At 36.7% G+C, this 20837-nt stretch overlaps 1 protein-coding gene across 4 annotated transcripts in view; it reads left to right on the top strand.

Moving 5' to 3' along the window:
* The window catches only part of Galphao (G protein alpha o subunit), a 31745-nt gene extending 16254 nt beyond the window's left edge, over positions 1 to 15491 (top strand). For all 4 annotated transcript variants that reach the window (XM_043421136.1, XM_043421135.1, XM_043421134.1 and 1 more), the window contains 7 exons: positions 9 to 51; positions 954 to 1095; positions 2495 to 2655; positions 7273 to 7401; positions 8350 to 8479; positions 9167 to 9320; positions 9512 to 15491. In XM_043421136.1, coding sequence (XP_043277071.1) covers positions 9 to 51; positions 954 to 1095; positions 2495 to 2655; positions 7273 to 7401; positions 8350 to 8479; positions 9167 to 9320; positions 9512 to 9699 — 947 coding nt within the window. In that variant the 3' untranslated portion in view covers positions 9700 to 15491. The remainder of the gene's footprint in view (positions 1 to 8; positions 52 to 953; positions 1096 to 2494; positions 2656 to 7272; positions 7402 to 8349; positions 8480 to 9166; positions 9321 to 9511) is intronic.
* Positions 15492 to 20837: the final 5346 nt, after the last annotated feature.

Here is a 20837-nt window from a genome sequence, read left to right as displayed (position 1 = left end):
GTTCGCAGGTGCTGGAGAATCCGGGAAAAGTACCATTGTGAAACAAATGAAGTGAGTAGAAATTCGCATGCGTTTTTTTCCTCGATTTAATAATGAACGTTTGCTTTGGCTTCTCCAAAACTGCGTGCGGTCACTCGGTGATGCGCTCCGGGCCGGAAGTCCTCGGTCAGCTGTTGATTCATCCACGCAATCTCTCCAGACGCTTGATATAAAATAGAAACAAAACGGCGAGTGCAGGAGTTCCGAAAGCCTGGAACACTGCACCAACGTATTTTGTCCTTTGTTTCTTCTTCCGGTTTCCGCGCGAAACTCGCTCTCCGTCAAAGCATATAGAAAAGCTTAAAATAAAAATTCCGAGTTTTTCCTACATTCGATCGTTTTCCAGCGCAAAAATCGAGGAAAAAATGAGAGCTGAACGTTTAAAAAAATCTTTTTTCTCAAGAATTTCACGCGTACAATGAGAACCCTGAATCTCACACTTCCTGTTTTTTGTATGCCGCACTTTTTGCAGTAGTCGAAGATGAACTAATGAGCAGAATTCACACGCAGGATCATTATCGTTTTATTATTCGTATCCTCTCTATTTTTTCTACTACAAAATCCTTGACTTCCGGTGCATTGAAGGAGAGAAATAAAAATTTACATGCCCTTAAGACTTCCTGCTCGCTGATGTATCTCTTCGTGAATGGGGGCCTTTTCATATTCCGGGACTCGAACGTTTCTCACAAAGGGATTGCTTCACATTCAGCTGGATGCTCGCCGACATTTTATCTGTGCAATTAACTTTGAAAGAAAACAACATTTTCATACTCGAGGAAAAAAATACTTTATTCGTCATTCAAATATTTCGGGCCTTTTGAAAATCAATATTTCGAAAACCGAGGCGAATGATCGATTGTTCACGAATCTTTCATTTTTTCATCGACACTCAATTTGTTTTCTTCCCCGATTAGAATTATTCACGAGAGTGGATTCACGCCGGAAGACTTCAAGCAGTATAGGCCCGTCGTTTATAGCAATACGATACAATCTCTAGTCGCCATACTGAGAGCAATGCCAAATTTGAGTATCAGCTATTCGTCGAACGAGAGAGAGGTGAGTCCAAACTTTTCTCCAACATTACAGTTTAATCATCTCCATTTTTATCCTCCCTCGGAAAAAATCCTCAACGACTCACTCCTAATTCACAATCGAATAAATCGATAAGCAACAAAAATCAAGTAATTTGTAGCAAGTGCGATAATATCAAATTCCGAAAAGGAGCTAATTTCAAAAATAGACTTTTCAAATGATTCCAATATCAATGAAAAAGTACGAAGAGTCATCAAAACTTGCTTACTTTCGAAAACGATTTTTTTTTTTTTATTTGTTCGCTTAAAAATCGATTCGAGAGACAACTTTTCGTTAAATACCAAACGAATACCAAAGCCCGAAAACAATATTCGAGACGGATCGAAATTTGTGTATGCGAAAAGGCAAAGAAAACTGTTTACTTTCAAAAACAAAGTGTAGACAACGGAATTTTTGTTGATTACGGAACACGTTAAACGAAAGTAACGTCGTTACGACACACAGTAATCGATTAACGTAGGAACATGTGTGTAAATTTGTCCCCCCCCCCCCCCCCCCAAAAGAAAGATAGAAAGGTTCGAAGACATTGCGTACCATTGTGGATGTGGTTTACCACGGTTCAACGATTATCTCATGAATGAAGCACATTCAGTGGAGCGCACTTCGAATGTTCACATGACTAGTCAACGAATCGTATATACACATACAAACAGCCTCTTCGTTACTTGAAAAAAAAGCCACAGAGAAGAAAAAATAAAAATACGAGCAATGAAGATGAAAAAAGCCCAGCGGAGATGAAAAAAATGAACAGCACAGTATGCACTTTTTTACTTTGAGCGCACATTCAGTCCTCTTACTTTATGCCGCACAGAATATTACGTACGATCAGTTCCCAGAGACGGTCATTGGTCCGAATAATTCGATAATTATTCGCATCCTCTTTCTCGAACATCCACAGATTCCCATCAATTTTGACTGCTCGTCAAACCTTTGAGAAATTGTGAATTTTTTTTTAACAAATTCTCAAGTTTCAAGTATTCATTCGAAAACTATACACATAGGAATAATATGTTTTAATGGAAAATTGAAATGGCGGTTTCGACTCTTTTGTTTTATGCTTGGAATGACAATACTCGAGGAACAGAAAGTTTCGTCGATCTGCGGCGAGCCAAATGACATAAAAATCGACCGCACAATAATGTTTTTTTCATTGAGCTCCGGACGATTTCGTAATCGAAATATTTCGAATGCGAAATTGCAAATTTGTATTAAAATGTGAGATTTGATATTGGAATTATGGTAATTTAAGTGAAAATATGGAAAAATTTATGGAGCTTCATTGAAACTCAATGAACCGGAATTTTCGCTGATCGATTATCGATTCACGGTACAAGGGTATTGATATTGGAAAATTCGTTTACAGACGGACGCGAAAATGGTTTTCGACGTGATCCAGCGAATGGAGGATACGGAATCGTTCAGCGAAGAGCTTGTCGCCGCGATGAAGAGGCTGTGGGCTGACAGCGGCGTTCAACAATGTTTCGGCAGGAGTAACGAGTACCAATTAAACGATTCGGCAAAATAGTGAGTCGCTATTCGATCGATAAAGACTTGTTTTTTGAACGGTTTGTCTGAGGATCGAATGAAACGGTGCTAAAAGGAGCTAAAAAATTGAGCGAATAAATAAAGTCATCATTTTATCGATCGACGAAGAGAAATTGATGCAATTTCAACATAGATTGAATCGTAATAAAAAAGAGGCTGAATCGTTATTCCGTTCGATGGGAGGGTCTACAACGAGTAAACGGATTGCAAATAAAAAAAGGGTAAAAAGAAAATGTCGAGTTTATCGAAGGAGCGGTGAAAAAATATGGGAAAAAATATTTAGCTTCTGGCCTCGTCTGGATTTTCCTCAAGGCTTTTTTCTCCTTCTTTTCCTTTTTTTCAATAACTCTCCGCACGAGTATAAAAGTATGTTGATGCTGACGAGAGAAGATGGAACGGAGAAAAAGAGGAAAGCCTGGAGAAGAGAAAAGCAGAGTGGAAAAAGGGTCTGAGCTGGTCAAGGTAAATTGACCTTTCAACCTAAAGTGGTTACGCATTTTCCTCGCTCTCTTGCACTCGTAGTTGAAAAAAAACGAGTCACCGAACATTTAAATCCCCGGTGCTGAAGGTCTCTCGACGAGAACACACCTGACCTAAAATACTCGAAAAAAGAAACTCTCATTACAAAACTCGTTTCAATCGAATCTCCAACTTTTCAACAGAACCTTCAAAAAATAAACGCTTGAACAAAACGTATCGTGAACTCTTTCGTATAAACGACTTTTCAAAAACTATTTAAAAATCGCTTCGATGATTGAGTTTCGTCCTTTTCGGACAATCTTTTTCGTTCGCCAGATCAGATTAAATCCTCCGCTTCTTCATTACTTATCGCGTCTTGCATTAACGGGCAAACCGTGACGTTACGCTATCTTCATATAAATACGTAAATATATAGACGAGGTCGATAGCGATAAGCAGCAACCCCCGCATGCACGTGACGTTATGGAATACACTCAAAACCACTTTAAACGCGAACTGGTTTGTTAAAATCCTCTGTTTTTACGAAATTTTAGTATCCATAGGCAAATTCAACTTCGTTTATAACTATTCTGCAAAGTTTGTCAGCGATACGAGCGCGTGGGGGTCAATTAAAATTGCATCAACCCTTCCAATCGATTTTAACACATTTTCGCTTTATCCGCATCCATTGCGGTTCCCTCTCGTGCGGTTTGAACGTTTTTGCCGACAAATTTCTCTCAGAAAATGACAAGAGTTATTGCAATCTCGTGTTGGCCCACGTTTTTTACTTCTAGTAATGAAATTGTGGTAAATTTTTCGATAAATCACGCTTTTACGATCGCATAATTTAGTTTTTTTGCGAAATATCGAATAACAGAGATTTCATTAGTGAAACAAGTTCACATTTTTCCCCTATTTGTCCACAATTTTGTTTCCAACAAGATTTTCCACGACTTATAAAATTTCCAAGTTTGAGGAACGAAAAAGTGACAAATTTTACAAAATATTCAACAAAAATAGCACTTTTCGAAGCAGTTGAGAATAGGTACGCGTGCTTTTTTTTAAGATTTTGAAAAATCGGCTTCCGCCTGTTCTCCTGAGAGAAGCCAGAACATCTCTGCGGCTGGGCCACAGGGGTTGGGAAAAAGACCGTTGGGGTTAGCCCGTAAAGAAAAAAACAGTATATACGAGCTTCTCGCATATGTACATAGAATGTGGAGCGTCCGGAGAGAGTGGCGAAGAGTGTCCATGCTCGTTTGTCCCGTTCTCGTTCCTCTCTCTCTCTCTTGTCGTATTGATCGGTCATGACGTCACGCCACGCCCGTATCACGTGGTTGAGGAAAATGGCCGACGTTTCTCGTAGGCGCCCCTCTGCGTCGACGATTCTCGGTGAAAATTCTCTCTCCCTCGCCCTTTTTCCTCCCTTTCTCTCGCTCCCTTTAAACGGCAGATTCCCAGGAAGATTTGCAAGATTTCCCGGTCGTCAAGCTTCCCGGGCCTCTTCCATTTTATTCCTTTCTTCTACACCTTTCTCTTTTTCTCCTGTTTACCATTCGCGACGAAAGCGTCATTCGATTTCAGAGGCCCCGTGATCTCTGAAAATACATTGGAAACGTTTGAGTTAAAAGTCCAAAAAAGTTGAATCTCCACAGCGAGTCGTACACTCTTCAGCTATTTTCGAGACTGCCTCCGCATTGAAAAAAAAACCCCAAGAGCGATAAGATTGCGAGTGTGATGAAAAATTGATGAAAAAACGAAAATAACGGATTCTGTAAGTAGGCGAAGGGAGATCCGGGATGTTGAATGGCGGCGGATCGTGGCAAGCGGCAATAGGGGTTTGGCCGCATGCCGGTTCAGGCTTCTGCTGGGACGTGCGCCCGCGCATTTTCTTCCACCCTCGTATTTTCTCCGGAACAAACGGATTCGTCCATTTTTCACAAATACGTATATATTTGTTTGCAAAAGGTGGTTATAAAATCCGCTGGACCAGACGACCCTGGACCTTCTCCAGCCTGCGGCGTACCTTCGAGGGAATCCTTCCAAAAGTACATCCCCTCACAAGGCTGTTGTATGAAAAGTTGAAAAATTTATGACGATCCTTCAGGAAAAAACTGTCCCTTTTGGCTCTGACCTTTATCCTCGTAGCTCATGAAACCAACGATTTTGAATACGATTTCATTTTTCGAGGGTCCTCCACAAATATTCAAAGGTTGAAAAACTTGAATTAACATACAGACAAACCGGTCCTATCAAAAGGCATGCGACGTTTCTCAAACAGATTTGAGTTCTCGAACTTCCTTTCAATCGCAAACATTTTTAGGCAAGTACTTTCCATTCCAATGTTGTTTTGCTCTTTATAAGCTCTCTACAATTCACGTGGATCCTTTTCCCGTCCATTTACCAAGATGTATAGACGTGCACACACCTCCATACGAGTACTTCTCTTACGATGGATCTCCTGTTTACCCAGGAGACCTCTCACCCACTCCCTGTGTCCACAACTTTCGTACGAAATTCGAATATCGTTCATGACTATAACGCTGTAATTCGGCCAATCTAGACCTGTGATATCGATTACTCTGAGCCCTCCCCCTTCCCCTCGCATGGTTCCTTCCCTCTCTCGATCTTCGATGATCCTATGTCTCCATGAATCCAGAGTGCGAGCATATATTTGAACCATACACGGATCTCATGGGCTATAGTAGTCTGGGAAATCGTGGCATCACGAGTCCATCTCGCTACGAATAGAAAGCCTGCGTAGATTTCCATCATAGGAACGAAATATAAATAATTTTACCTCGTGGTCAAGCGAGTTGAATGAGCGCACGTGCTTTGTCATGTGCTCATCGTAGTGTTAATGTTGTTCTATTTGAAACCGGTAAAAAACTGTTTTGGAGCATTTCGAAAGATTTGGAGAATCGTGTGAGTTGTAATTTTGGTTGGGATTTAAGTCGACCGAGGTGAATTCGTTTCCTACGCGGTCGTTTGTACTTTGGTGAGCCCACTGGTTCACAGTCCTCGCAGTTAGTATGCACACACACACATATTTTCATGTGTCATGTGAACGCGCTAAGGACTTGGAGCACTGAACCGGTTCGATACTGCGCGAGAGCTTTTCCAGCCCTATAAATCCGGCGCAAGTTCAGGGTTCGTGCAAGCCAAGTGTGCATCGCACTGCCTTTCAGCACAGAAAGAGATTGAGAGAGAGAGAGCGAGCTTACGTGCGCTCGCTGGCTTCGAACATCGAAGACCTTGCAACGAGGCTATTGTCTCAGACTACTTGTTGCGAACCGCGCCCAGCCCCACACACGCGTTTCTCATCCCCATCGGCCGCTCGCCCCCGCACCCCCTTCATACTTGTACACGAAACACGTTGCAATCGTGTACCCTACGAATTTGTACGAGCCAACACACCGAACTACTCATTTCCTACAATCCTTTTTCACTGTCACACAAAAGCTTCTTTCGTCCACTCCATCCGTTTTTAGCTCTCTCAGCAATGCATATTTTGCGGCCTCCAAACGCTAACCCCCGCGATATTGACCCTGAATTAAGTTTTCAATGGAATTTGGGCGCCTCGACTTTATCCCGGTGAAATAAATATTATTTTCGTTTTTCTCCGGTGCTAAAGTATCTTGAAAAAATTAATTGAACTAATTTTACAGTGGAATATTGTTTTTCGAAATTTACCTTAATCAGAGTATGTTTTTTCTTTGAATAAAGCGCTTTTTCGGGAAAATACGTACTGGGAAAATCTCCTGGGGTTTGATTATAATAATCGAAATACAGAGGTCAATGTCGTTCATCGACCCACCCCCTTAAAACCAATGGCGATTCCTGATAAGAATAATATATCCACTTTCCATTGTATCGCTGCGCATTCTCTTTATCGAAGCACCGAACAAAGTCGAGCCCGCATCACTTTATGTTTCAAACTATCCGCGTGTACAGTTTTGATTTGCATTCACATATTGCAGTAACAAAAGGACGATTAAAATTGATGGCAAAACATTTTTCACGTTCTATCCTCATTCAATTGTGTCTTTCATTCTGTCTAAATTTCAACATTCATGCTTTAGCGGTAATATTGATAATGGTAGAATGTTTTTAAATTCGGTTATTTTTGTTTCTTTCCAGTTTCCTCGACGATCTTGACCGATTAGGAGCGAGGGATTACCAACCAACGGAACAAGACATCCTGAGAACTCGAGTAAAAACGACTGGAATCGTAGAAGTTCACTTCTCATTTAAAAATCTTAATTTCAAGTGAGTCTTCGATTAGCCACTCGAAATTAAATATGAAATCAAATGAATTGTTGCCACGACCTTAACTATGGGTTTTTGAGTTCGAAGAAACACGAGGCATGAGCATTGCTTTGCGTGCCTTATTTTTGGTTCCACGATCCTACGAATTATTCACACGAGCTCGTAGGGAATTCATCTTTTTCGCATTACTTCGTTTGCTACTTTTTTCTTTCACGATTTAATATTTTTTGTGTGCAGCATTGTTCGAAATTGTTTTTCAATCCTTCGATAAGAAACATCTTTGAGTTCAAGTTTGTAAAGTTTTGAAAAAAATCACAAATTCTGAAACCTGACTGTGTATGCACTAATTATTTAATGAATTTATGGAATAGTCAACGAGAGCGCGTTCCGAGCCAAGTTTTTCTTGTTTGTAAACCGGAAACTAAACGCGATGAGTACATTGTAACGTAGAATAATAACCTAAAGAGCAGTACAAAGAGACAGAGAAATTCATGCACGCTTACTCATTGTTTCAATCTAAAAGCGAGCTCCCACTATTTCATGTTTCCTTCACCCCCTCTTTCCTCTCGACTCACTGTCAGTATACCAACGAGTCTTTTCTGGCGAGCAACATGATTCATTAATTACGTACGACATCCATCTACGACAAAATAAATCTTGCTCTTCTTCGTCAACAACTTTATGATAAATTTTTTTGAATTTTTCGTTCATCTCTGTGGTCATCGAAATGAAAATTTATGGCAAATAAACTGACTGCTTGGTTTTTGGTTAATTGAAGTTTCAAGTAGTCCATGACGCCCCACAATCATGGACGCACAACTTTTTTTTTAATGCAAGAGTAACGATCGAAATTTCATGAATTTTGGAGCAAAGAGTATTTGCAATTTTTCCGTTTATTTCTCTTTCAGAATATTTCGAGTAATGATCATTTTTCTCTCTCTCTTCAAGATTGTTCGATGTTGGTGGCCAAAGGAGCGAGCGTAAAAAATGGATACATTGCTTCGAAGACGTAACGGCGATCATTTTCTGCGTTGCCATGTCCGAGTACGATCAGGTTCTTCACGAGGATGAGACCACGGTAAGATTGTCCGAAAATAATTTTTATGAGGGAGAAAAATGACGATAAAGCCATGAAAGTCAATGGAAAATGAAAAAAAAACGAATATGAAAATTTTCATAAAGAAAATAAGCTGCTGACGATTCGTGAATAATATTCCAAGTAGCGATAAAATGGTATTTGACACATTGAAACAAGTGTTAAAATCGTGGGTAGCCAATGAATGAAAGAATGTTCGTGGTATGAATGAAGGAAGGAATTAAGGGCGAATAATCGAGGAAAAATGTATCTCACAGTAGTAACGAGAGGCGAGTAGAAGACGCAAAACGAAAGGGTTCAATTGCCAGGGTCAGGTCACGTGGGAAGAAAGCGCCTTTATTTAATTTCGTTGTCTCATGAATGAGAGACGAGACGAGACGAGTGAATAAAGCGTCGTGACGAATCGAGAGAACTTTTTCCATTCATGCTCTCGTGTCAAATGTGATAATTGAACGAAATTATCGAAACAATTAACATTACTGAGGCACCAATGGATTTTACAATTTCTTTCTTTCGCATTCCAGTCACATTTTATCGCAGATGATACGAGCAGGCATTTTACACTTCAAGTGCCATAGTTTTTCAACCTGACAAATTTTCCATAACAATTCAAAATTGCTTGTTCAATTGTATTTCAATCGAATCAACTGTTTTCTTTTTTCATTGCAGAATCGTATGCAAGAGAGTTTGAAACTATTCGACTCTATTTGCAACAACAAATGGTTCACCGATACCTCCATCATTCTTTTCCTCAATAAGAAGGATCTGTTTGAAGAAAAAATTCGCAAATCACCCCTCACTATTTGCTTCCCCGAATACGGCGGTAAGTCTTAAATTTTCATGTATACTTTGTCCGTTTTTCATGAACCTGTCACTAATTTTACATTTTTTGTGCTTTATTCGTCTTTAAAAGTCAAAAATACTGCATGTTTATTAAAAAAACAGTAACTTAATGATACGAAATGTGGATATTTCGATGAGTTTTTTGATAATCGTTAATCTTTATTCGTACAGGCAATCAGGAGTACAATCCAGCCGCGTCGTATATCCAGGCGCAATTCGAGGCGAAGAACAAATCGGCCTCAAAGGAGATTTACTGCCACATGACCTGCGCAACCGACACGAACAACATACAATTCGTTTTCGACGCCGTAACAGACGTTATTATAGCCAACAATCTTCGCGGTTGCGGTCTCTACTGAGAATATTATTTCGAAGACTATTATTATCATTATTATTATGATTATAATTACGTCGTATTAATATGAGTTTGAAAGAAGGAAGAAAAAGCACAGCGTTGAAGGAACGGATGAAAAATAGGGTGAAAAAGGGCGGGGTGGGGGGGGGGGGGGGCATAAATTTTGCTGCACCGGAGGTCTTTGTCATCGACGAGTTTCCTTTCGAAACTCTTCTTTTTCTCCGGCCTCGTTCAAGGCGAATTACAAAAATAAGAAACAAACCATCGAGAACGAAAAAAAGCACGGCGCAATAAACGCCAATCCAATTATCGAGAAAAATGAAAAAGACTACTCCGCGGTCTCAAAAAAAATGGTTCATTCGTTGCCGAGTTCACACACCGATCTTCTTCAATTTCTATTATTTTTTTTTTCTATTGCCTCGCATCCTAATGAGAATGAAAAAGATCCTCTCGAACTTTATATTTCATACTGCGTGGGAGAAATTATGGTTCGAATCCAAAGATGCATTTTCGTGATTATTATAATAACAAATCGATATATATATATATATATACATATATATATACTAGGTATATAGGTTTTTCGATGGTAAGCGACAAAAGTCAAAAGAGCACAAGCGTTGTTACGACGAAAATTAAATTATTCCATGTCGGAGTTGGGCATTTTTCGAATGAAAAAACAATAATTTACATATTTCTTCAATTATTTCTTAATTTTTGTTTTTCCATTAAGAACAAAAGAAAAAAAAGAAACGAATATGATGATAGTGTAAACGCATTGGAAAGTTTGGTAGAGAATTTCTTTCTTCTTCTCATGATTATTTATTAACGTTATCACCACTTTTTACATTGAAACCATCGATTTTTTCTTTTTCTTCGAATCACGCCCATTCCCGTTTACAAAAAATGGATTCAATCGGGAGCCTTCGATCGAAAACATTTTTAATCAATCTTTTTTACATTGTACGAGAATTTTTTAATCGATATTGCTTTTTTGTTATTTGTCGAAACTTCACAATCGTTCTTTATAAACGCACACACGCATGGCTACGGCGCTCTCCTAATGTAACGTGGCTGATTTCTTACGTGGACTTATTTCGTCGCGTAAAGTTTGAAATTGAAAAGAAAAGGAAACAAAATTAGTGAGAACCAAAAAATCATTCAAACGCGACAAAATACATTCACACTCATGCGCGCGCACACACACACGATGAGGAATATTCGTTGGTAACGAGGCGCGTCCACTACTCCACGAACGTGAAATATCATAAAAATACGTATTTTTCTACATTTTTCATTTCTTTCAGTCGCTCATTCTAATTTTTCTACGTCCATAATACTATTCTTTGCTTTTTTTTTCTCCGAGTCAATTCGAACCGATTTTTTACGCATTTTTTTCTTCGGGGAAAATTTATTTTGTCATAATTCCGGTACTTTGTGATTTGACATGAGAAGTTGAAGAAATCTTGACATTTTCGAAATTCCAGAATCTACGATTTTTTATGATAATGACGGCGAAAAATTTTGTTCCAATGAAACGCTCTTGACTAGGGCTCGAACACAAGTATCGAGGACTCGTAGTGCTCGACGATATTTGCTGTTCAGTTTTCATTACACGTCGTGTGTACTCAGCGAAATGAAATACGAGCACAGGGCTCTTAAAGTCTTTTTTATTGTTTAAATTGAGCTCTCTTTTTCAAATTGTGTTTTTATCTGTCGGCTTGATGTTTGTTTCCGTTTCTCTTTCATTTCTCCTTCCGCGCTTAGCTTGATTAAGCTTTTCAGACTCCGGGCTGAAACTTATTTCCAAAATTAAGTCTGCAAACCACATTTCTCATTTAGTTGATAGTTGAGAAGTCTTGAATTCCTTACTCCTTTTCTGTCAATAATTTCGCATGAAAAAATGGGGACGCGCATGTGCCGAATTTTGTGTGAATACACTCTCGTGTACTTCGAATGAGCCTCATTCTTAATCACATATTTTTTTATGAAAGCGAATCGTTCTTTTGAAAGAATTTGTACTGGTTTCAGTATCCTCGCGGTTATCAGAAGCTGTTGGAGGAAAATTTTTTGTGTCAAATCGGAAGAATGGAAATTCTTGCTGGAATGAAAGATTTTTCACTGTGAACAAATGTGTGAAACTTCTACGATAATTCGAAATGTGGAATAAAACGATAAAAAAAGCAAAGAGGTTACGTCGACGAAGGAAACAATTATCGCGCACAACCGCATTTTTAATATTTGATTCTCGCTTTCTCTCTCTCTTTAAATAGTAAAAACATCATTTTTTCATTTGCTTGTCGAGACCCAATCGTGAAAAAACCACTGACGAACACTCGAGGAAATTTTCGAATACGAAAATAGGGAAAAGATTTTAGAAACAAAAGCCAAAAACGTTCTCAATCGCCGAGGGCGATGAATAAAAAAATGATAAATAAACAGGAACACAATTAAAAATAATAAGACACCGTATAAATCGATCGTTGACCATTCGATCGAGGCCTTTCCACCAAAAGTCGATGTGGCGACGCAACAAATCGATAAATCGTATAAAAATTCTTATTTACTCGACCATCGAAACGGGACATTATGAGGATTTTTTCAAGTGCTAGAAACAGCGAAATGTTACGAGCCTGAAAAACACGAGAAAGGATTACTGACACGGAGACTAAGGAAGAGGGAGGAGAGAGCGAGAAAGAAAGAAATTCAGGAAACGAAAAAAAAACAAACAAACAAAAAGAAAAATAAAAAGAAACAAGAAACTACAAAAAATAACGTGTCGATTGAGAAAACTCGATAAAAGTGAAACGAAAAAATCATTGATAGATCGAAGTAAGAGTATATTTGTAAGAGTCTACCGAAAATCACCGCGTTATTCTTATGAAAAAGGGAAGAAAAGAGGAAAAATGAAAAATAACAAATTAAATGTAAACAAAAATCTAAAAAAAAATGAGAGTATAAGTGATATGTTTCTGTGTGTATATTTGGCGAGCATTGTTCAAGTATATATGTGTACAATGTTGTGAGATTAAGCGCGTGACGAACAGGAAGGCGTAGATACGAAAAGCTTCGATTATAAAAGCAAAACGAGGAACAAAGAATATTAAATAAAAAAAAAAATAAAAAAAAAAAAAAAAAACTAAAGTGTGCCAGGATCGTTTGCTGAAACAATCTCGCTATCGATTTATCAGATAAAATGTAGACAAACAAGAAAACAATGGTGAGAGTGAAGCTGATTTCGAACGTTCAAATTAAATAAATAGCTTGTTGCCTAACGCTTTTAGTCGAAAACCATTCGATTACGTTTGCCTTGGAAATTTTTGGCTCTTTCATCGTTGCTCGTTTCCCTGCGCGCCTCTCGATTTGTCAAAATCTTTCAAAGTCTCTATGAATTGAGAATGAAAGAAAAACAAACGAAAAACAGAACAATTGTAAAAACGACCATATAAGCACGTGGATACGCTTTTTCATAAACCTTTTTTTCAAACGAGATTCCCGATGAACTTGTGATCGTAACGCCATATTAATTAATGTTTAAGCTCCATGCCAGTATCGTGTACAATTACATTCTATTACTTTTCTTTCCCAAAGTCAGTTCAATCACGTACATGAGATTTCTAACCTTGAATCTCTACACTTCACTCTCTCGTTTCACTTTTTTCTTCGTTTTTCGTTTCTATTGCCCACTTATGATAATTGAGTGGAAGAAAACGCGAAGAGAGTGGGGAGAGAGGAGAGAGAGAGAGAGAGAGAGAGAAAGGGGAAAAACGAAACGAACAATATCTCTAGTATTATTAATTTTACTCTTACTTTTAATGCGTCATCGAGGTTGCCATATTGTTCAACAGAATAGTTAATAATTTAACGCAGAAAGACCGGAGTGGGTCATCAAATATTTTATTACTATTACTACTTCATTATTATTCTATGTAAGTCGAACATATTTGTGTTTCTAGTCACATAGCCCAAGCGGAAGCATAAATGCGCATTGAAAAATAAATCTTACACGCACACTCGAAGAAGTCAGCACGAATTTTGTACACATCATTCGATTCGATTGATTTTTTTCTTCTTTATATTTCCTCACTTTAAAACGTCGCTATTTTTATTTTTAATCCTGACGATTCGCGCTGTTATTTTATCTATTCATTTTGATGGAGAAGACGAAAGCTAACGTTTCGCGTATGTAAAGTATATTGTGGCTGGTTCGCCAAGTCGAAGAGATTTTTAATGAAAGGCGAGAACTGGAGTCGAGCTCTGAATGCGAAAAAGTATTGTGCGCGAGAGAGGTGGCAAAATTCCATGTTTCATTGACTTTTCTTATTAAGGAGATTATAGTTTTTTAAATATCATTCATACAAGGCTGAGCTTTAATCGGGCAGCTGCGATAGTTTCGTTTTTTTTTCTTTCAATTTTAAGCGTCAGTTCCCGAACTTGTTTGGTCATTTTTTTTCGTTACCTGAGACACACCACCAAAGGGAACAAAAACTGCGTCAACGTAGTGCATATATATATATAACCGGAATATAACGTGATTGTAAATTTTATCGCGGATATTAACAGATTTCGAAAATGTTAAAGTGCGAATTTTTAAGAACCCCAAATACTTGAGTTCTCACGGATTTTTTCGATGAGTTACACTGCTTAAATTTGTCCCAATTATTTGAGTCTTGACGTATCTGTTAATTCGTGTGATCATTTCGAAGAGTCTATTCGTCGAGCATTTGTCTTTGAAAAATTGTGTAGAATTTTCATATTTTTTAAATCCAATTATCAAGTCCTCGAATCTTGCCAATCGCGTATCGAAAATGAGTGTGTGCCATTCTGCCCCAACCGTGTGAACACCCTCGATTCTTCTGATTTCCGGAGTAAAGAGAAAACTTCTTTTTTTTTTTTCCGTTTCGAGGCATCGGGAATCGTTGATCCAGGAGTGATGTTGATGCGAGGGGGTTGAATTTGGGGCTTTATAGAAATAAAATAACAATCGCACGGAGAGAAGCTTCAAGGTCAAAGAATTTTGCCACCTTTTCGGGTCGTGAACTCTCCGAAAAAAATAATTGAAAATAAAAAATTAAAAGAAAAAAAGAAAACACATAAATTAAAACAAAGACTTTAACGTGTCGCGACGCGGTGTGCGCATGTGTGTACGAGTGTGTGTACGTGTGCCTGTATGCGTGGGTGCGTATGCGGGTGTGTACGTGTGTGTGCGTGGGTGTTCACAAGAAATCGGATTGACAGTTCAACCGAACAATATTCGCTATTACACGGCGTCGTATCGTACTTTCTATCATTATGAATGAATTTAAAACAAAAATCATTAACTAAAGAAACAAGAAAAAAATTAATTATAGTGTTATATCGTAATTATAATAATTAATGGTAATATAATGATTATAATATTGATAATGATCGAAGGGAGATAAAAAAGAAGGAAACAATGAAGGAGAAGCAACAACAACAACAACAACAACAAAAATAACAATGAAGTTTTATTGACGATTAACTGAACAAGAGCGCACGTATTTCATGTTTCATTTCTAGTTCGACGATTAATTCAGTTGGGTCGTGATGGAGTGATGGGGATCTGTAAGATTTTGGAATGAAGATAACAAAAAGTAAACATACGAACGAAAAAGGAAAAAAAAAATAAAAATGAAATAAGGAACAAAAAACGTTAAACACAAGTCGAAACCTTACAAACTACCACTAAGAGAAAATATCTCATTATATAAAATTATTATGTAATAATTGTCCATACATCCTAAAATGTCGAAAAATAAACTAATATTAAACATTTTTCGTCAGACAATTCTGATTGTTTTATATTCCTATTAATTATTATTTTTTTATTCAATATTCACGCGAGTGTCATTTTTTTTATTCACAAGTATTGTTACTCGAAAAGGTTTTTTGAAAAACTCCGTAGTCATTGTATCGAAAAGATTCTTATAGGTTTGACGTTTGACGTTTGACGTTGAAAAATTCATTAAATAAAGTAGATGAAAAAAATCGGCAAGCATCGAGTGTTTAAAAAATTTTTTAGAGAAAGACGAAAAAAGAATACAAAATTGGACACGAATTACGAACTGAATGTTTTTTACGATTCGTTCCGGTTGAAAAGTGACTTTTTGGTTATGCAACAAAGTTTACAAACGGTGATTGTCATCGGCCAATCGGAAATTATCTCCCTCGATGGAATCGACGAATTGAATAATCTCAAAGAATTGTGGATCGTCGAATGCAAATTACAGGTAACGCTAAATCATCAGTTACATAAAATTGACTTTTCGTTATAAATCATTTTGATTAAAAAACCGCAACGTCCTCTCTCATTTGAACGAACAATTTTTTGCATTCACTTCCAGAACGTAACGTCATTGGGGAAAAATGAATCGATGGAAAAACTTTATTTGTATTCCAATGCGATTGAAGAATTACCTGATCTGTCGAATATGAAACGACTGAAAATTCTTTCGTTGGCCAGAAACAGTATATCTGATCTTGCAGTAAATTATTTATAATTACGCCACCGATCATGCTGATTTTGTTGAGCGCAATCGAGAGAGAATTTCTTAAGGATGTACATGCTCGTCGTACCAGTCAGTGACAGTCTTTCCATATTTTTTCAAAGGAATTATCCCGCTCGTTCATATACAGCACAATGAGCTAGTAGAAAAGCGTTATCTTCATTTTTTCATCGCAAATAATGTTTAAGTTCATTGCAGAAAATATTTCATTCCGAGTCTTTCACATGATTCGATGGTACCTTGCGAAAAAGCAACATTTTACGAAGTTGAACGTTGTCAGTTGACAGATTAGATCAGAGAACACCATATACAACCCTGAAACGTATAGCTGTCATTTCTATTGACATAGTGACAAGTGACGCGTGGGCCTGCAAAATTTCAAGATTCTGTAACCATTTGCAGTCTTCAATTGAATATTTATAATTCAGATGGCCGTTGAATCGCCTTTTTTAACGTGCCATTAGATTCCCCGTGATTCAATTCATATAAGAAATGCTTTTAATCTTTGACATCTAATTTACAAAAAATATATGGAATTTTGAGTTGAAGGAGGTTGAATGGGCCAGTAAGTCATTGTGGCAATAAGCGACACGTTAATTTCTGTACCAACAGTCGATAAGCGGTCTTGAAATTTCACAGGCGTAGAAAATAAATTTTGGATTGTAAGACACGACAAAATTTGAGTGCTATCTAAAAACAGCTCTCACGCTTGTACATCCTTAATTAGCTGAAAGTTCAATTTTCGAGTTGCGAAATGGCTCCTGAGCTTCGTAATTCAACAAAATGATATGCTAATTTTACCTCCGCACCACCGCGAATCGTTTTATTCAGAGAAAGTATTAAAAAAAATGTAGGCGTAAATTTTTATAGTTTAAAGGTATTTTACTCTTAATTTCAATCCCTCAGGGTCTTCGAGGAGCATCTTCTTTGAAAGATCTCAACGTCGCTGACAACTCGATTCATAAAATTAACAACGTCTTCTCGTCAAAGTGCGAACTGTCGCATATCAATTTATCTGGAAATCCTATAACCGATTTTGAAGTAAAGTGATTTTTGTTCCTACTTATGCACTCCTCGGATGTACACATTTTAATAATGTTCGTTTCTTTTAAGGGTGTTGAAAATTTGGCGTCATTGAGGACTCTGAAAAGCATCGAATTCGATGATCCTCTTTATGGAAAATGTCCTTTAATCGATAATTACTTGAATTATCGTCAATTTCTCGTACGTCGTTTGCCCGATCTTCAAGAAATTGATTATTATCCCATCGGCCAAGAGGAAAGAGACGATTCTCAGAAGTGTGCAGATTTTTGTTTTAGCAGCAGTGGAGAATATCGTGGGGAACTGCACATTTGTGTAATCTGAAGAATTTTTTTTTCATCGTTCTGTTGCAGAATGGAAATCTCGTTCGATGCCAAAGTTTTGCAAAAATATTTGAGTAACCGATCCTGCGGCTTGAAATTCTTTTCCACAATCTTCAACTCGAATGAATTTTCCCACATGAAACATCTCAGAATTGTCGAATGCTCGATTTCGCAGGTTCTTGAATCGTTTATTTTTGCTCCATTCGTTCAACGATGATGCTCGACGTCTAATTTCGATGCACGAAATGTTCACTATTTTCAAAATTGTCTCGATTCAATCAGGAAAATTTACCAGACATTTTTTTGCCACAACTGGAAAGTTTGGATTTGAGCAAGAATCTTTTAGAATCCTTGCAAGGGTTGAGAAGTATGAGGAATTTGCATACACTCTGTGTCAGTCAGAATAAAATCGGTATCCGTGGAAAAAAGGTTGCTCAAATAGCGACTTCGGAAAAGTCAATTTTTCCAAATATGAAAATATTTTACGGCGACAACAACGAAATGCGGTCCTTCGAAGATGCTGCGCTTCTGAAAATGCCATCGTTGAAATACATTTTTTTACAAAATAATCAAATCGACGATGTAAATGGTAATTTATCTATTTGTAAATGTTTGAACGAAGACCTAATTTTCTAGGTTTTCCTAATAATTTTCGAATCAATTTGAAAAAAACATTTTCAGGTATACAAAATTTTCCACGTCTTAGCACTGTGCTTCTGGACAACAATAAAATTGAAAGAATCCTCAAAAGTTCATTTCGACGCAATCATTGCTTAAAAATACTTTTTATGGAGAATAATCGTTTAACGCGTTTGAGATTTATGAAAAATTTGGATAACATCGAAAAATTGTTTCTAGCAAACAACAAAATTGAGGTAAATCGTCAATAAATATTTCCTCAACAGAAAATACAGAAAAAGAATTTTCTTTTCACTGCATCATTTAAATATTCATTTTTTATGTATAAAGTTTTGTAAACGTATCACTTTTAGATTGTTAAATAAAAGTTGTTTTTCCAAAATCCGAAAAGCTTCAGATTAGAAATTCCTCCAGATCCGTCCAGTAGACATAGTTTTTCGAATATTTAAATCGATTAACGAAAGTAATTGCGTAATTTTTCAGGATAAGAATGAGCTGGTTCATCTGAGTAAACTTACCAAATTGACGGAATTGACGATCCTTGGAAATCCATTGGTCAGTCAAACCAGTAGTTACGAGGAATTAAAACAAACAATAAAATCGATCAAAATGATCGATGGTAATTTGATTTGAAGAATGGCGAGGAGGGCCATTCTCGCCAATCTCTGAGGTCTGGTGAATTAACAAAAAACCTGATTTACAATGAATCATTTATTCGTTATATAATAATATCTACAATAAAAATACCACATCGTTTGAAAAACAATTTTCGTTACAATTATACAGTAATTTTATATAATAATATAATATTTAGGTTTTTTTTTAAATTTATTTATTTTTCGTTCCAAATAAGATGTAGCGATGAACATTCACTTCGCAGTTGGAGTGAGAAAATACATTTTGTGTCATTTTTTTTTTTTTTTTTTTTTAGATTTTTTGGATTTCACATTGATTTTTAGTTCACACTCGGGTATATTCTGTCCTTTCCCTTCCTCCTTTTCCTTTTATTTTCCAATATTACTGGGACGAACGAGGATTTGATCGACGTATGAATTCGTGGTGTTTACAATTTTTCAGTTCATGCCAAAAGAAGGTTAAAAAACATCTTACACATGGGTGGAAAAGTTTTTTCACAAAATTTTCTAGCCTCGAATGGTCGTTGCAATTAGAAGAGAACGCAATACTCGAAAATCCTCGTGTGCACTTCGCGCGTATCGTTACTTTGTTTCAATTTCCACGATGTTCTTCCATTTTCATTTCCTTCCTTTTTTCGTTTACTTTTTTTCCTTATCTATCGTTACTACACTTAGTTAATAGTATCGTAATGTCATCTGAACATATATCATTGTATTAGTTACCATAATATATAGAAAATACATATAACAATTATTTAAATGACTCACAATCAATCACTTGTCGTAATATATATATTTATATATTTATTTATATATATATATATATATGTCAATCAGTGTTAATTACATGATATTTTGTTTAATTTCATTTATATATATATTTGTTTTTATACACTTGTCTCGTAGAGGAAGGAAAGGGAAAATTTTGCGAGGGGGTAGTTTTAGAGGTTCGTAGTAATTGAGAGGAGGTTTGTGAGGAAGGAAGGGAAGGAGAATGAGTTTTCGTTTTTTAAAATTCTTTCATACATATACATTGTCTTTGCCGTACTACTACTGAGTGAACTTTACCAGAACTTATTTCGATATCTTACAAACCTTTTCTCCATCATTATCGTCTCATCATCGACATCGTTTTTTATTCCTCTTTCTTCATTGTTTATTTTTATTTTTTTTTTAAATTTTTTTTTTGTTTTTTTTTTCGTTTATCTTGTACTATTGTACGTATTCATACGCGAGCGAACGGTCTTGTTGTCTCGAGTCTCGTTTCATTTTTTCTGTTCTGTTTTATTAAATAATTAATATTTGACGACTACGAGAATTTCGTTATTTTGACTAGTGCAAATATCGAGAGTTTGATTAATAAATAAAAGATTTTGACTTGTTGCTTTAATATATGTGGAAATACGAATTATATATACGCAAATGTAAACTTCACATTTGTGTATTTCGCACTGACATCTCTCTCTGTCATCTTATCAGCTCTTCTTTGTTTATCTTCGGGATCGGTTTTTGATATATTCGTTTTCACAATAGTCCAGTCATTACGCCGAAAAAAACGGGCTAAAAAAAGCATGTGAACGCAACAGGCCTTGCGGCGTGCTAGAGGACGTAAATTTGGTCGAAAATAAAAAATAAAAAAATGAAATTGCAGGTCTGAATGTGCTCTACAAGTTTGATAATAGACATTTTTTTGATATCTATCGCGAGAAAAGAGAAAATAGCAAAAAACTTATTTCCTTACCTAAATTTTTGACTTTTTCGATCGATATCTCAATAATCATGAACGATAGGTGAAAAATGTATAAGACCTAAATTGTAGAACGTAAAAAAAGCAACAAAAAAGTTTCAAGTCAAAATTTTCGTATCTCAACGGAGAACCGAGTTATTGTAAAAAAAACCTGAATTTAAGCCTTTTTTTTCGGGATGGCAGGAAAGCACATAGGAAATCTTGGTTGACAGTTTGAACTTAAGCTTTTC

The sequence above is a fragment of the Venturia canescens genome, chromosome 6 (genome assembly GCF_019457755.1).
Source record: "Venturia canescens isolate UGA chromosome 6, ASM1945775v1, whole genome shotgun sequence".
NCBI classification, from domain to species: Eukaryota; Metazoa; Arthropoda; class Insecta; order Hymenoptera; family Ichneumonidae; genus Venturia; species Venturia canescens.
Note: the sequence above shows the minus strand (reverse complement) of the source record. Positions and strands in the feature narration are given on the sequence as shown.